The sequence below is a fragment of the Nylanderia fulva genome, unplaced genomic scaffold (assembly GCF_048542155.1).
Source record: "Nylanderia fulva isolate GAGA-0341 unplaced genomic scaffold, ASM4854215v1 Scaffold140, whole genome shotgun sequence".
NCBI lineage: Eukaryota > Metazoa > Arthropoda > Insecta > Hymenoptera > Formicidae > Nylanderia > Nylanderia fulva.
In genome coordinates this window covers 172062-191086 of record NW_028189623.1, presented here as the reverse complement: position 1 = coordinate 191086, position 19025 = coordinate 172062, and the positions used below count along the sequence as shown (strand labels likewise).

At 31.0% G+C, this 19025-nt stretch overlaps 1 protein-coding gene, 1 long non-coding RNA gene and 1 other non-coding gene across 3 annotated transcripts in view; 1 reads left to right on the top strand and 2 right to left on the bottom strand.

Annotated features, from left to right (window-relative positions):
- The window catches only part of LOC114942484 (sodium-independent sulfate anion transporter), a 50409-nt gene that overhangs the window by 21242 nt on the left and 10142 nt on the right, over positions 1-19025 (bottom strand). Inside the window, exons 2-3 of the mRNA XM_029317854.2 lie at positions 10887-11065; positions 7876-8030 (exon numbers count right to left, since the gene is read on the bottom strand). Of these exons, the coding sequence (XP_029173687.1) occupies positions 7876-8030; positions 10887-11021 (290 nt within the window). The 5' untranslated portion in view covers positions 11022-11065. The remainder of the gene's footprint in view (positions 1-7875; positions 8031-10886; positions 11066-19025) is intronic.
- On the bottom strand, positions 505-2456 carry LOC114942485 (uncharacterized). The gene is made up of 3 exons (XR_003821811.2): positions 2060-2456; positions 1713-1950; positions 505-1174 (listed from the first exon to the last, which is right to left on the bottom strand). It is a non-coding gene; the product is annotated as an uncharacterized LOC114942485 (long non-coding RNA).
- TRNAA-GGC (transfer RNA alanine (anticodon GGC)) lies at positions 3880-3952 on the top strand. Its single transcript has one exon. It is a non-coding gene; the product is annotated as a tRNA-Ala (tRNA).

Here is a 19025-nt window from a genome sequence, read left to right as displayed (position 1 = left end):
AATTTTAACTTTTAGGGCCTCCGCTCCTGGTAGTTCGTCACGAGATTCGATGGCACATCTAAAATTTTCAAAACTCTGCGGTAGACTGTACAATAACAAAATGCTAAGGAATTTTTGATTAACGTCTACGCCCATGACCGCTAACTTGTCAACAGCATCAAAAAAACGGTTCATGTGTTCGCGCATATCCTCTCCTTCCGATAGTTTTTGTACGACTAATTTCTTTAATAAAGTGTTTTTTCGGGCTGGCTCTTTTGACGCATAAACGCCTTGTAATTTTTGCCATATTTCGCGAGATGTGGTACATCCGCGTACCTGTTGCAACTCAGACGAACTAATAGATAAAATTAAATCAGACTTAGCTTCTTTATCGCCCTGTAGCCATTTTTGGAATGCCGCATTCTCAGTCGTCGCTGCCGGAATCGGTAATTCTCCGTTCGTATACTTCCAAGTACCGTTTCTGGTCATCAACGCTTCCACCTTTATACTCCAGAAATCATAGTTGTCCTTCGTGAGCAATTCAATCCTCACCGAATTCGACATTGTCGCCGAAAAAAAAAATTCTCGATGATCACGGATACACAGGCGCGCAGACTACTCTCGGAGCACGTGCTTGAAAAAGGTACGCGGCAACACATTTTCACTCTCAATCGCAATTAATTAAACGATTTTTCGTCTGGGCCCATAACCTGTTGGCGCGGATAATGGGGAGCACGAAATTGGTTGAAGAATTAATCAATAGTCTGATCGTATAAGTAACAAACTTTATTAGACCTTTGGTGAACGTATATATATCACGACGACTCTCGGACAAGAATGGGGAGAGTGATCGAGAGTCATGACCATATAAAATGGAACAGCAAAAGCGCGTCAGCACGGACAAACGAGTAAACATATTTCGTACTGAAACGCGCAAAGATCGAAAACAATATATAATCAGAATAGGATACAATATAATAAAAAGAGAATGCGAATCTCAACATATATATGTTCTATCACATTGAAATATTGCAAAAAGTTAAATAAAAATATTATGACTTTCATTCATCTGATACGATGATGTCATCTACATTCCATTCACTTGCATCTTTTGCGTATAAAACACGGTTTGTCATGCAGTACTCATCTTTTGATGGTTCAAAATTAACACAATCTCCTTGAATGCGTTGTTTTGCTAAAAAGATACCATTTATGGTAGATGTAACTAGTTTATTTCGTATAAATTTAAAGTGTAATACAGGCAATAAGAGCCAAATTGCGGATGACAGTGCGTTATCCTAACGAAACTAAAATTTTTTCGTTAGAATTAAATACCTGTGCACAAGGCACCAAATTTTACTTGGTCACTGATCATTGATCAGAATACTGAATAAACTATACTTTAACTTAGTTTGTAAATTTCTTTTTTCCGTACTACCAAGTACGTGTTTTATTATTGCTATGCCTTTGGTGGACTTCAATTGCATATTTTTGACTATAGCAGAGTCACATTATTTTGGATTAAAGATGTTAAGTGATCTAATACTCTCAATGGAATATTATATTCTGCTATAAATGCACATAATTTTATTTCAAATCTTCTTGTCGCTTCTTTCAATTTAACGGATAGGTCAGTAGTATTAGTTGAATTAATCAGAAAATGTTTTATTTTCAATTGTGAGGTCTGAATGTATCTACGTTGGTGACTGTGCTTTTAAATGATTTTTAATTACTGTTATCTCTGCCGTGAATGTTGTATTGCACAGTTTACATTTTGCTTTGTAAGGGTCATCAGAAACTTTTGCAAGCCACAATTTATATTCTTCTTGTGCAAGCCAAAGGTTTCTAAATTTTTGCATTTGATGTGATTGTTTTGCCTTTTTAGGTGGTGTACAATCACTATCTATATTGTCTACATAAATAAAACCATCGTCTTCCATATTTTCCATTCTAAATAAGAAGACCGAGTACCTGTATTCATTTTATTTTTATTATACAAATTGTTCAATAAAGAAAATTTTATGATACTTTATACACGAAAGAAAATAATTTGTAAAAAAGAAACTTAAATCGTACTTACTTTAATATCGATTCCACCTATTGATCAAATTCTTTGACTATATAATGACTTTTTAACCTCAAAATAATTGTGAAAGAGCACAAAACATACCATTGACATCTATATTACTGACAATAAGCATTGAGAAAGGCAAGCGCGCGCTCGCTATAGAAAGAAAGGTACTATAATTAGAAGATAGTTTCCCTCCCAAACAAAATCATCAATGAGATGCTAGCAAAAAAGATTAACATAGGCCTTCCATATAGTACCTCTCTTTCTACAGTGAGTGCGCGAATCAATTCGTTGACGCGACGGATGACGCGCTCAGTGGAAACTCGCCTAAAATTTATTGGCTACCACATCACTTTTTGTCGCGCAGCAAGCGTTGCCGCGTCTTGTGTGTAGGAGCCTTATATCTTATCTCAATTTGTGTCGTTAACTTAAAAAATTTTCTAATTTTCTCAAATTATCGTAAATTTATGTACGATACCAAAGTGCTATCATACATCGTATAATAGTTAAAATTATTGTACAAATACGATAATTATCGTACGGATCCTAACACTGATTGGGTACATAACCCCGCACACTGTCAAGATCTATGGCACCTCTCTAGTAACTTTATACCGCGCACATGCGCACTAGCCAAAGATGATTCCTATCTAGATATTGAGTAATCTTAGTTCTTCCTCACCGAACACACTCTCTTTTGTCTGCCTTTAATACTGTGATACTGTCTGTTACCAAAGAAGAAATAAAGTATTTTTTATACATATAAAAAATATACTCATCACATACTTATCGATCCGAGACGCCTCAGAAGTGGTTTCCAAATAGTTATTATATATCTACCTGCATCCAAGACGCATGAGCAGGAATCTCTTTCCCGCTAAATATATATATACACGTGCACGAGCGCTACAGATCACAGAGCACTAATGCCATCTGTTGTGAAACGTGAGAGTCGTACAAGACTACTACTACTACATATCTATTGCATGTGTTGTGTACGTGTGATATGTGTGCGCATGTGTTGTATACGTGTAAATATGTGTAGCACGATACCACAGATTAATAGACAGATCGCTAAAGGCCTGTTTAAAAAGGAGATTGTCATTTTTGCCCCTTACCGACACACTTTGCCCCTGGTTCGAGTCCAGGCTAATAAAATTCTTTGATTTTACCTTTGCTAAACTTTGCTTTTGGTGCGAGTTCGAGCTAAAATCTTTTTATTTTACACGTATAATCAAAGGATTTTAGCCTGAACTTGCACTAGAGGCAAATTTTTTTGGTAAAATTAATGGATTTTATTAGCCTAAACTCGAACCAGGGGCAAAGTGTGTCGGTAAGGGGCAAATATGACAGTCTCCTCTTTAGACAGGCCTTTGGCGATCTGTCTATTAATCTGTGACAATATTACTATGATGCGTGGACGATGATGATGAGGGGGACGTTTCTTAAAAAAAATTTTTTATATTTAGATAATGAGAATACTTATTAAGTCAGCTCTTTTAATTTTTAAAACCACAATCTCCACTTGATTCCTCTCGACCAAACGCGATGTTAGTGCGACAATTATGAAAGAAAGAACATTTGGAAAAATAAGGAATTTGAATCCTATGGTTGGGATCTCAAAAATTCCCCTTGTTCCTAATCTTAACATCCCCTGTAAAGAAATAGGCGAGAAAAATATTGGTCCGAAAGTCGGCTGAATCGGGAATCGAACCCGAGACCTTTCGCTTAATAAGTATTCTCATTATTGTTCGTCGCGTCTGGACCTAATTACGACGCTTTGGGTGGGTGGGGGGTATAAACATTGAGAAGAATATTTATTCGTAAGTGTCTGAATAGCTCAGTTGGAAGAGCAGTCGCCCGGCAAGCGAAAGGTCTCGGGTTCGATTCCCGATTCAGCCGACTTTCGGACCAATATTTTTCTCGCCTATTTCTTTACAGGAGATGTTAAGAAAAGGAACAAGGGGAATTTTTGAGATCCCAACCATAGGATTCAAATTCCTTATTTTTCCAAATGTTCTTTCTTTCATAATTGTCGCACTAACATCGCGTTTGGCTCTATTGGTCGAGAGGAATCAAGTGGAGATTGTGTTTTTATATTTAGATTTTGCATTATGATATTTCTGCTTACAAATCACGTAAAGCAAAAATAAAGACATTTTTATAATATAATTCGAACTCAATCTATCGATTAAGCCGAGTAAAAACACGATTGCTTCAGCCGTTATTGTGCATTCGAAATTTATAATAGACTCAAGTCTCCGCTTCGCGTAAAGATACACGGTGTGCCTCGCTCTTTTTATTCGGCTATGCCGCGAACTGGGCGCGAGACACTACCATGTTTCTTGATCACAAGGATAAAACTATTTGAAAAAATTTTTTAGACGACCAAACTGGGCAAAAAATGTTAATTTATTAGATCTTCCTCATTACGTTTCGACCTTTGGTTTAGGTCCTTATCAAATGAACATTGTAATAATAATTTTACAATTTAAATGATACAATAAACATTAATAAAAACGAATTAATACAAAATCCACAAAATATTGTAATTTAATAAACATAAAAGCGAAAAAGTAATACTAGACACAAAAATAAAATAAAATAAATTAAAAAATAAAAAATAAATTACAATAAATATAACAATAAAAATAAAAATACAATTAATGTACAAAATAAAATAAATTAAAATAAATTAAAATATAAAATAAAATAAAAATAAAATTAATTTACAATAGTTATTAAATTAAAGAAACAATTAACTCAAAGACAGACACACAAAAAAATGTGTAAAAAATATATATTAATTAAGAATTTAACAAGGTTCTGTAATATAAATAGAAATATAAATTGAGAGTGTTAAACAGGCAATAAGAGCCACATCGTGGATGACAGTGCATTATCCTAACGAAACTAAAATTTTTTCGTTAGAATTAAATACCTGTGCACAAGGCACCAAATTTTACTTGGTCACTGCCAAGATTTAAAATTGGAATAATCTCTACAAGAGATTTAATTCCATACATCCCCTGTTCCCCTCTTAAGGAAATAAATGCGAGAGAAAAATATAGATCCGAAAGTCGCTGAATCGGGAATCGAACCCGAGACTTTTCGCTTGCCGGGCGACTGCTCTTCCAACTGAGCTATTCAGATCTCTTCAATTCTATACTTTTCTCTATTATATATATAATAATGTTGATAAACAAACGCCTTTAAGCCAGCGTGTACAAATTAAGAATTTAACAAGGCTCTGCAATATAAACAGGGGAACAGGGGATGTATGGAATTAAATCTCTTGTAGAGATTATTTCAATTTTAAATCTTGGCCGTGTCCAAGTAAAAATTTAGTGCCTTGTGCACAAGTTTTAATCCTAACGAAAAAATTTAGTTTCGTTGGGATAACGCACTGTCATCCGCGATGTGGCTCTTATTGCCTGTTTAACACTCTCAATTTATATTTATATTTATATTACAGAGCCTTGTTAAATTCTTAATTTGTACACGCTGGCTTAAAGGCGTTTGTTTATCAACATTATTATATATATAATAGAGAAAAGTATAGAATCGAAGGGATCTGAATAGCTCAGGTGGAAGAGCAGTCGCCCGGCAAGCGAAAGGTCTCGGGTTCGATTCCCGATTCAGCGACTTTCGGATCTATATTTTTCTTTCGCATTTATTTCCGTAAGGGGGGAACAGGGGATGTATGGAATTAAATCTCTTGTAGAGATTATTCCAATTTTAAATTTTGGCCGTGTCCAAGTAAAAATTTAGTGCCTTGTGCACAGGTTTTAATCCTAATGAAAAAATTTAGTTTCGTTGGGATAACGCACTGTCATCCGCGATGTGGCTCTTATTGCCTGTTTAACACTCAATTTATATTTATAAAAAAATTTATGTATGCGAAAACTTACAACGTTAAATGTTAAAATGCAAGATTTTTTGATGTCAATATAATAAAATATGTATGATAGTCGTCACTATAAAAATATATGTGTGAAAACACGTGTGTCTACTGAGACGTTTAGTTAACAACTGTATGTACATGTCGTGTAAACATTTAAACTGTATTGATGACCTTATTATAAATAATATTCAAATTTTCAGTGTCTATCTGAGAATTTAATGTATTATTACACTTTTTTATATAAAACATCTCAGTTATTTCTCTTTTCCTAGTATTTTTCTCATGATGTAAAATAATCGGATTATCCCAGTCAAAATCGTGTCCAAATTCAACTCTATGTTTGCTCACTACAGAGTAATTATTTTCATGTAATTTAATATTATTTTTATGTTCTCTAATGCGGGTTTTCAGGTGTCTTTTTGTTTGTCCGATGTAAGAAAAAGTACAACTTTTACATGCAATTTTGTATATCATTTCAGTTCTATTCAATTTTAAAATTTTATCTTTATCGCGATTATTGAGTCTCTTTATTTTTTGGGATCAAATACACTACATTTATACCGAACTTTGAGAAAGAATTTTTTATGTTGTCGCTAAGATGCTTTATGTAAGGCAATGTAAAACAAGATTTTAAGTCAAATTTCCGTTGACACCGTGGTTCATTATTATTCCTATTGTGTCTTAAAAATCTGAGGCGTTTGTTAACAATGCGGTTGACAATATTCAATGGAAAACAATTGTTGACTAAGATTCCCTTCACAATTTCAATATTCTGCCTATGAAATTTGTCGTTAGACAGTAGAATCGCATGATCAACTAAATTTATAATGGTATTAATTTTGTATTTCTCTGAATGATTTGAACAAATAATTTATGTATCTACCTGAAAACGTCGGTTTTCTGTACCAATTGGTAATTAATCTTCCTTGTGTTCTTATTATTGTAGTATTTAGAAAATTTATCCTGTTATTATTTTCTATTTCGTATGTGAATTTTAAGCGATTATGATACTCATTAAATGTCTTAAGAATTACATCTATTTTATCTTTCGGAATCACAGTTAAAATATCGTCAACGTATCTAAAATATAAAGAAATACGAAAATCTTACTTATCGAGGCAATTTGTTTTCAAATCGTCCATAACGATATCTGCTAGTATGGGTGACAAAGGTGAACCCATTGATGAACCAAAGGTTTGTTCATAAAATACACCATTAAAAAAAAGCTAGTCGTAGTAGAAATGTCGTAGTAAAAAGAGAAAAAGCATTTTTAAAAATGATTTTTATTATTTTCATTTTTTAGAAGTGGATATCAATAACAACTAATTATTTATTTGCAAAAATATAAATTTTTTTCTGACTTCAGATTCGGATTCAGCGGATCAAATCACATTAAAAATAACTTTTGTACTTCATTTGTAAGGAAATAGTAAAAATTTGAATTAGAAAATACATACCGATTTTTATATAACTGACACAACCAAGGTCATTATTTAACATTTTTCAAAATCGCCACACGGCATAAAAAACTAGATGTTTTAAGCTAAATTTTGGTACCGTGGAAATTAAATTTACTTTAATACAATTTTATTGTTTTTGGGATTGGGGGGGGGAGGGGATTGGCTAATCTTACGTGAAATGACCTATAATAATTAAATAAAAATACAAATATATAATAAGTCATTTTTAGGAACTTAACAATTAAAGAATTATTTGAAAAATATATGTATATAGTTAGTCTGATTGAAATATATAATTGAATATATATAATTTAAAAAAATTGAGATATGCGCGTATAAAAACGCAGAATTTATTACAATAAAAAATTCATAAATGTAATCTGATCACAATAACATTTATATCATTTTATTACCTTTTTACACTTTATGCAAAATTACGAGTGGTTTTAATGTGTTCATACCTTGCGTATGCCCAAGTTAATAAAGATATGAGCGCGGTTGGACCAATATTAACTTCACGGCACGACCCAAAAACGACGTAAATAAAACTTCCTATGAATGCGCTATAAAGCCCATATTGCGGTTTTAAACCCGCCAAGCCTGCATAAGCTATTGCCTGCGTACAATTGCAAAAATTAATATTTTAAAGATTATGCTCTGTCTGTAAAAATTTTACCGACTAAATGTTACTTGTAATTTTATTTTTATTTTTTATTGTTTTTTTATACAGGGTGGGCCAAAAGTATCGAGACCCCTGAATATTTCGAAAACTAAACATTGTAAAAAAAAATGTTTCGAATGAAACTTGTAGGGCTCAAAATGAAGCATTTATTGGTGACCTCAACTTTGACCTAGGGGTCAAATTTAGAAATCATTTTAAGGTTAACTTTATTTTTTAAATAGAAGCCTCTATTTTTTATTACATATTCTTGCAGCTTATCTCAAGAACTTTCCAAAACACTATAAGAAAATAATATTTTATTAAGTACTTTCCGAGTTATGAGGTTTGAACTTTACAGTACCGTCGGCATTAGCATTACCTAAAATGTATCACGCGGAGGCTGCCCGGAACAAAAATGAACAAAATTTTAGATATTCTAGTCATATTTACGCTAAATTTATTAACATCATATTTCTATTTTTTAAATCAAAGATGACTATCCATGCCTTTTATTATTTTATTATTAACATATGTACTTGAAAAGGATTTTTAATTTTATAAAAGCAATAAAAAATAAACATAATATATATATATATATATATATATATATTACAAATTAATATTTTGTTAGTAAAATAGAATAGGTTCCAGCATCACCTTAAGCGCGATTCTCTAAAGCTGCTTTCAAGTAATATTAAATATAAAATCAAATTAATTATAAAGGACGAAAGAGCCGTGACTAGTTCATATTGTCAATAATTTATATTATAATTACAAAATTACAAACACGATATACACCTCCTCTTTCTCGCCCATAGAGCCAAACGCGATGTTATTGCAAAAATTAAGTAAAAAAATTAAGGAATCTGGGAATTTGTATCCTATGGTTGGGATCTTAAAAATTCTCCTTGTTCCTCTTTTAACTTCCCCTGTAAAGAAATAGGCGAGAAAAATATTGGTCCGAAAGTTGACTAAATACCAACGAGGCGAGAAAAATATTTAGCCAACTTTCGGACCAATATTTTTCTCGCTTATTTCTTTATAGGGAAAGTTAAAAAAGGAACAAGGAGAATTTTTGAGATCCCAACCATAGGATACAAATTCCCAGATTCCTTAATCTTCTTGCTTAATTTTCGCAATAACATCGCGTTTGGCTCTATGGCCGCGAGGGAGGATGTGTATATTGTGTTTTATATTAAAAGAGCCGATCTAATATTCTTATTATTGAAAATTACAAACGTTTCAATCTCATTATGGCATTAAAGAGACAAATTTATTATGGCATTAAACAGACAGAGCAATACGGAGCTCCTAACGAATGATTACTTGCCCGTGCTCAGCTTATTCCCTTCTACATAACTGAAGCTATCCCACTTTTATTTCTCGCTTCCACATATGTTGGTAAAAATCAGGACATTCGTGTATATTTATGTCATTCGAGGTTGATCACTCGACGAGAATACTGTTAGCGTCATCTCTTTGTGATATGGAGCGGATTTTGACATTTTCTTCACAGAGGTGTGATAAGATGTAGGTTCTCTTAATTATAATATAATATACAGGGTTTGTCCGGAAAGTAATGCGTCGCATTTTTTTGTGACGCGACTATACATCGCAGAGCGATGGGACCGGTTGGGGAGGAAGGGGGGTACCCTTAGCTTTCCAACGGTAGGTCGCTCAATTGTTTCCATGCGCTTGGAGGGTTAGGACGGCTTATTCTGTGAACCTCTGCTTAGTGGTCGCGTCGAACTTGTGATGGAGAGAACGATAGAGCAACGCTATGCGATAAAGTTTTGCGTGAAGCTGGACAAGACGCCGCTGGAAACTTTTGAAATGCTCAAGAAAGTTTGGCCCCGGCGGACTTTTTTTTATTTCCTCGGCTGAAAAGGGAGCTCAAAGGACAACAGCTCGAGTCGGTTGACAACGTACAAGCTACTTCGACGGCCTCCCTGAACAGCATCCCAGTCAAGGAGTTCCAGAAATCTTATGACGTATGGAAATCGCGTTGGCAAAAATGTATTGACGCAGAAGGGTCATACTTCGAACAATTTTAAGTTGTTTTACCTATGCGATCAATAAATTCTTTTTTAAAAAAATGCGACGCATTACTTTCCGGACAAATTTTTATAATATATGTAATTTATATAATGTTAATTTCAGTAATTAAATTATCAATATTAATTTATTTTCCTAAATGTTATACATATATGACAATATGTTTTCTAGTAAGTTCTGTTATGAAATGATTATAAGATAAAATAATTTCCTAAAAAAATTTTTTATTGTAATTTTTTTTTATTGTAATGTTCGTTGATTCTTATTCCTTGTTTAAATTTTAGTTTTATCCATTATTATTATATTATTTTAATTTTCTTTGAGGATATAATTTATATTTATTGACGTATTTGGAGGTAATATACATTCCTATGACTTTAATTGATTATTAGTAATAATATAACTATTTTAATTTTTCATTGACAACGTATTTTATATCTATTTGACTAATTTTAATGTTAATATGGATTTCCTACAAGTTTAATGAATTATTGTTAGTGGCAGAATTTATAAAATTTTGTGTGATTTAATGGAATCTTAGTTGTTATGACATTCACAAGTTATTAGGTATTATTTATTTTTGATTTAGATTGTCGAACCTAAATCAATTTATAATATAAATTATAGATATAATAAGAACTAGTTACGGCTCCTTCACCTTTTATAATTGATTTGATTTTATATAATCCGGTAGAGCCCAATTACCTTTTATTTAATTAATATTAAATATTTGTGTATGTTGCTTAAAGTACTTACTTGAGGTATCAAGGTTAATCCAACGGTGACACCCGCAACAAGATCACTCAGTATATGTTCCGCTTTATACAGAGGTAGCCATTTCAAAAGAGGAATTCTGTCCTTAATTACTCTTTTCAAATTAATTTTAGCCATTGTTCGAGTTAATTTATCCTTTTTTTATGTTACGAGTCAAGAATCTGAAAAATTAGAATAACGTAAAAAGAGATAATACAAAACGAGTATTGTTTTAGAGTATATATATATATATATATATATATATTTGCTCTAAAACAATACTCATACAATATATATATATTATATATAATTTATAACAACTCTTTAGAAAATTTTAATCTACAAATAAAAAGGCAATAAGAGCTAATAATGTAATATATATTATATATTACATAAATATATACATATATATTATACATATATATATATATATATATATATATATATATAAACAATTTTTTATTAGTCTAAATTTTAGGTAGATGAAGTAGTCCATTTAATAAAGAACGCCTTAAACAATGTATATACTATATATATATATATATATATATATATATATATATATATATTCCAACCGTCTCTCCGTCCTCTCTGGCCGAGAGAGAGAGAAAGAGAGAGGGGGGGGGGAGACTGCCGTGCCGCTCTCGCGTTCTCTCGATCGCTACTCGGAACAAAAGATTGGGCGCCAGGTACGGTCAGACCACTCACAATCAGTAATATCGCGACAAATAATTAGCGGGCACAATGGCTTAGCCTCGGAAGCTCGGTATCGACATGGGGTAGAGGGGCAGGTATATTAAACTGTCTGAGCCAAATTATCAGAACAAAATGAATTTTATATGAAAATTATTTGCTAATTATTTGCTATTTTTTGCTTCAAGAAATAATTTTTTTGCTCCAATTTTTTAAAAATTACGGAGGGCTAGATAGCTTAAGATTAAACTATCTAAGCCATTGTAAAAAATAGCATTTATATAAATAAAAGTAAAAGATTAATAATACTAAAATTTTTTGCTATTTTTTTGCTATTTTTTGCTTCAGAAAATAATTTTTTTGCTCCAATTTTTTAAAAATTACAGAGGGCTAGATAGCTTAAGATTAAGCTATCTTAGCCATTGTAAAAAATAGCATTTACATAAATAAAAGCAAAAAATTAATAATACTAAAATTTTTTGCTATTTTTTTGCTACTTTTTACTTTAGAAAATAATTTTTTTGCTCCAACTTTTAAAAATAATCAAGAATAAAATAGGACGTTCAAGAATAAAGTGCCTTAAAGTAATTAATTGCTCGCATAATTATGGCATAAAAATGTTTCTCGAATTATTTGCTCTCAAGATATTAGGGTTTCGAATTTTTTGCTCGCGAAATAAGTGTAGAAAACTGGCTAAAAACGATCCGCGCGGTCCAAGTTACAAGAGTAAAGTGCCTCAAAGTAATTAGTTGCTTGCATAATAATGGCGTCAGAATGTTTCCTGAATTATTTGCTTTCGAGATATCCGGGTTTCGATTTTTTGCTCGCGAAATAAGTATAAAAAATGTATATATTTTATTTATTATATAAGTCTATTTGTGAATAATATAACTTTTTTATTTTTTATATTTCTATAATTTTGTATGTGTATGTGTGTGTTGTGTACATAATATAGATAAATGTAATATTAATCTCTAAAATGATGCGTGTGTCTGTGTCTGTGTGTGTCTGTGTGTGATATATAAACTATAATTTATAAAATAGTATTGCTGGTGTTAGTTCTTCTGTTATTCGACGAATTTTTTTCTTTTTCGAAAGAAGAGAGTCCTTTTTTTCGCGGTATTCGATTGTTTTTAGCGAGTGGCACAGTATTTTTTAGTTGGGACCAAGTTTAGCTGCGGTGCAGTCCGAAGAAAGCTCCGAAATTCGATTGAGTGTTTAAGCAAAAATATAAAGTGAACTTATATCAATCACGTATTAATCCAGTGCTAAACAAGTTAAAATGATCAGAAAAAGAAAAAGGCCGCCTAAAGTTAATGTGAAACTATTAAAAAAGTGTTTCGAAAAATATAAAAATGATATTGTCGTTAATAATCAAATATGTCCAAAAGATGATTTGGCTTTCAATTTCAAAAGAAATGAACGAGACAATAAGTTTATTTTCTTTGTACACATATGCCTGCAACAATATTTATAATATTAAGGATATTTTGCTAAACAATGAAATAAACTTGACATCAATTAACAAGAGTTCAGACTCCTTAGTTAATAACGCTCAGAATCATCAGTTAACAAGAGTTTAGAGTCATCTCGATCAGAATGTTTCATAACAGATGACGAAATTGATACGTTTGAAATTTCTGTTTCTAAACAAGAGTTTGATTCGATAATCGAAGAACGTTTGCACAAAAGAATCGGACGTAATCTAAATAAGAAATCAAGTTACAGAAATAATTTAAGATTTAGATCCGGTTTTTATCAAGAATTTTTTGCAAAGTTATTCTGGAAAACAAGACGATTGCAATCCTGTACAATAAATTATATCAACCATTATATACCGCAAAACATAAACGGAGGATATCTTAAAGGTAAACTATACTATATATTTGGCTAAACTATACTTGGAAATACTTTTAATTTACGTCTTTTTAATATTATAAATCTTAATTATAGTTATTATTTTTACTCTAAATATCCTAAGCTTTTTGCTTCTTTTTATTCTTTAAATTTATTTAAACTTTTCTTTTTGATCATTTTTGCAATTGTTTCTACAGTATATTTTTCAATTGATAATGTTATATTATTATTTGTTTATAAATTAGGATATTGTCGATGTGGTAGCAGCATTCACGTAAAATTCGAATTGAGAGATTGTGACAATAATGTCATATTATTATGTAATTTTAAAAAAGGAAAAAAAATTGAAAAATGTGGTCCATTATATTTACGAGGGAAAACTCGGAAAATGATGGTTAAAGAAGTCCAGAAAAAGAGATATTATACTCATCGAGCAACACAAGCTGCAGATTTAATGCAACTCGGGGATCCGAAATGTCCTTTAATTCGATCTAGCAATGTATTGCATGTTGCACAAAACGAAGAAGTGTGCATTCGTTATCTACATTCCAATCCTATACAAGCACTTGTTATTATGAAAAATATGACAAAGTACAGCAATTGCATTGGAAATATAGGACTTGATCCATTTTATATCCACTACTGCGTAAACCTGCAAGTACAGATTTATAAAAAACTTTTTTCAAAATATAAGAACAATCTGGAAATTTATATTGATGCAACTGGAGCACGATTTAAAGAAATTATGATGTGCGTTGGCAAAAAAACGGCCTATATTTTATTTTATTTAATTGTTATAAATGTCGAAGAAGGACAATTTTCTATTGCACAAATGATAACAGAACAACATTCGGTTGCAAGCATACAGCATTGGCTCAATGAATGGTTATCACTAAAAATTCCTGTACCTAAACAGATATGCGTAAACTATTCTTTTGCATTTCTTAATGCGGCAGCGAGAACATTTGATGGATGTTTTAATATTTACGATTATGCAAACAAATGTAAAAATAATATTCCTCATTGCTGTATACGTATTGACAGAGCGCACTTTATAAAAAAGTATACTCGCTTATTGAAAAGTTGTACAAAAATATTAAAAACATTTTATGCTTCATGTATTGGTGCTCTCTGCAATTGCAAAGACGAAACGGAGGCGAGAGAAATGATCGAAGCAATATTAACATTGTCGCAATACGAAACAGAAACTAACAAACTTAAAGAACGAGAACGATATTTAAAATCTATCATAACAGATAAGCATAACAATCTCACAATAATTCTCGAATATTAATGTATAATGTAATGTAATGTGTATAATGTATAATATTGTATAAATGTTTTTAGGTACAATTAAAGATGAAATTGAAAATATAATCTTAGAAGATTGCTATTTTATTAGCTTGAATGATTTTACGGAGAATACGCATCTTACGGAAACGATATCCAAGGATTGGAAAGAATGGCTTCAAGATATAGAAAATGAATTAGAAAAAGAATCCAAGAGCGAAACCGATAGACCAAATGCCTATCGAAATATTCAATTTGCCAAAATTTTGAAAAAAGATATTTTGCTGTTTACCATTATGGACAAAGTTATTAGAGACCAAAATAGGTTACGGAAGCAAGGGAGGATCGACAGCAAGTTGCGAAGGAGAAATAAAAAAAATAAAAATATAGTTTTTAAAGACGTAAAAAATAAAACAATAAGAGTAGATACTTTTGTCCAAAGACACATCGATCATTTATTTGGTGAAATGCTCTTGGTCAATGCTAATTCTAAAATAGACCAATGTAAATTAGATAAAATCTGTGTAACAGAATCACAGAAGCTTCAAGAGAAAGAAAACTGGAAAGGAAAAATTATTACAAAAAAGACTCCAAAAATAGATGTTACTAGTAACTATAACTTTATAGATGTCTGTGATAAAGAAAATATTAAAGAAGAAAAATATGATATAAATACGTCGATAACTGAATATTTTAAAAACGATGAAAACGAAAATAATATATTAAAAGATATTTCAAATGCACGCATGAAAAAACAATTACCTCTCTATTTAGGACATCAGAAAGATCGTATTTCTAAAAAATTACAATGCAAGCAGTCTACTGAAGTGGGCATATTTAAACATTCGTCAAATATTGATTTAACAGCGCACAAAATAAATGGCATTTCCTACAGTTTATTAAATTCATGTTCATTTGACAGTTTAGTGCAGACATTATTTGTCCTTGGAATAGACGATGAGGACCTAAAGAAAATGGTAAGAAAAAAAATGTTAACAAACCATAAGAGATTTTTTAAGATCATTTTTTTTTTGTAGATTACTACAATTGAAGAAAATGAATTCTTTGATGTGATAAGGTATCTTTTCGAACACGGTATTAATAACGAAGCTTATAAACGCAGAACCCAACTAATGGCTAGTTACGGAAAAGTCGTTGCTTATAATAAAAGATTGGAACAAATAATAGTCGACTGCGAGAGTAATGTAGGAGAAATGTTTCTGAAATTAATTGGCAGTAGCTTTTACTCTGTAAAATATGTTGATTAATGTAAAAACCAATGCAAATTGATAAAGCATCAATGTCAGACGTTATTTATAAAAGAAACGCAACTACAAAAAGACAGTATTGACATAAATGAAGTAGAAGCATTTTCGCAAAAGCGGAAATGCAATACCTGCCAGGAGACAAAAATCAGAGAGAGAATTTTGGAAAATAAGTAAGAAAAATAAATAAAATTACAAAAACAATAAAGAGAATATAATAATTAATGTATATATAATTATTTTTATTATTATAGAATATGGATAATTAAAATTTATTAATTATTTGTACAATTATTAATTAGTATTTTTTTAATGTTACAGATGATTTAGTAATAATAGACGTTGTCACTTGTGACAAATATATTATAAAAGAAATACTTAAATATATTATCAATACAGAAAAGGAAAAAAGGCAATTATGTGCTATAATAAGATACGTAAGTGTTGTGGGCACAAATATTGGACACTATACGCCAGCGATCCAACGGAAATTGGGAAGAATTTGATGGACTTTTGAAAAAGAAAAAAATTCGTCGAATAACAGAAGAACTAACACCAGCAATACTATTTTATAAATTATAGTTTATATATCACACACAGACACACACAGACACAGACACACGCATCATTTTAGAGATTAATATTACATTTATCTATATTATGTACACAACACACACATACACATACAAAATTATAGAAATATAAAAAATAAAAAAGTTATATTATTCACAAATAGACTTATATAATAAATAAAATATATACATTTTTTATACTTATTTCGCGAGCAAAAAATAGAAACCCGGATATCTCGAAAGCAAATAATTCGGGAAACATTCTGACGCCATTATTATGCGAGCAACTAATTACTTTGAGGCACTTTACTCTTGTAACTTGGACCGCGCGGATCGTTTTTAGCCGGTTTTCTACACTTATTTCGCGAGCAAAAAATTCGAAACCCTAATATCTTGAGAGCAAATAATTCGAGAAACATTTTTATGCCATAATTATGCGAGCAATTAATTACTTTAAGGCACTTTATTCTTGAACGTCCTATTTTATTCTTGATTATTTTTAAAAGTTGGAGCAAAAAAATTATTTCCTAAAGTAAAAAGTAGCAAAAAAATAGCAAAAAATTTTAGTATTATTAATCTTTTACTTTTATTTATATAAATGCTATTTTTTACAATGGCTTAGATAGTTTAATCTTAAGCTATCTAGCCCTCTGTAATTTTTAAAAAATTGGAGCAAAAAAATTATTTCTTGAAGCAAAAAATAGCAAATAATTAGCAAATAATTTTCATATAAAATTCATTTTGTTCTGATAATTTGGCTCAGACAGTTTAATGTACCTTAGAGGGGCGGGGTTCTTTACGTTAGGAGAGTCGGAATCGCAGTCTCGGAGAGAGACAGAGAAAATATCACAATATAATCCACCATCAGATATAAGATAAAATAATAAAAGTATATTTCACGTTAGTAGTGTGTAGAAGCAAGGCGGTTGTACAATGTAATTGTTGAGTTCGGAGGAGATCGCTGGTTTTTTCCAATAATTATCATTATCGTTACTCTTTTCCGTTCATTGTCAGCTCGGGATCGTGAACACCACACTCTAATCCAGAGCGAAGAGTTCGCCGCTCGCCCTTAAAATACACGAAATTTTGGAAGCGCTCTCCGACTCTTTCCGGCCGGGCGCGTCCGCTCTTGTGACGGGCACAAAAGGCCACGTCACAATATATATATGTATAGTATATACATTGTTTGAGGTGTTCTTTGTTAAACGGACTACTTTATCTACCTAAAATTTAGACTAATAAAAAATTGTTTTTCAAGGCTTCAATTGTAGGCTTTATATGTTATATGTCTTTCATTAGTAATTTGGCGATCTTTTTGATAATTCAAATTGACAAACCCAATATATAGCGGCAAAACTTACGAAAAACTAAAAAATAATTTAATTCTTTGAATAAGAAGTTATAAATTTTTCATAGAAATATTCTATTTAAATAGTGTTTATAATAGCGTTTGTTCATACTATCTAGCTATTATCTAGCTTCCCGAATAATTTGTAGCGTTAAATAGCGCTAATAGCGTCTCCCCAAACACACCAAACATGTATTTAAAAAAAAGAGTTAAGGGGATGTCGGAGAGACGGCCGAACAACGATAGGTTAGCATTACACATATCTAAACATATGCACGTATACACATATACACATGATAGGTTAGCACCACACATGTCTAAACATAAAACATATGCACGTATACAACACATATGCGTGAAAATTTTTTGCACCGTTTTCTTATTTATAAGGTTTTTAAACTTATATCTAAAAATATACTAATACTTCTTCATTCAATTTCTAGTCGGAACCTATCTTATTTTGTACGTACAAACAGCAGAACTTTTAATTAAACAATTATTTTTTTCGACCTGACGACAGAAGTCGATAAAGAAATTTTAGTTTTTAAATTTTTTCTTGTTTTTAACATAAAATCAGTAGGTTCCCACTTTGTTTCTGTACGTGTTTTAATTGTGGAAATGCATTTATTATTTTATTAAACCAATAAAAAGATTTTGGTGCAGAAAAATCTATAATCATCTGATCGATAAAACTGCCATCCGGCATCCCCTTAAGACTGATAGTATCTTGTGTATTCTATCGAATTTTATCATGAAAGATTTTAATTTTTTATTTTGAAAATATACGATAAATAGAGAAGATAATTGTTATCAAATAAACTATGGATAATCAGTTTTTTTTAGTGAAATCTTGGGCGAGATGGAAGAAAAGTCCTATCTGTTAATTCAATAATTATATAACTGACAAAGAGGATGTTACGATTCATAATAAGATATCTACTGAAAAATGTAGGAAAAATGGAAAGATGTTATGGATCTTTAATCACTTTAATCGAGTACAAGAAAAATGTGATATACGAGAATTAAAATTAAGTCCATATATACAGGACTTATACATATATGTATAAGTTTAATCACTTTATCAAAATACATAAAGACACCTTAAAAATTTTAAATT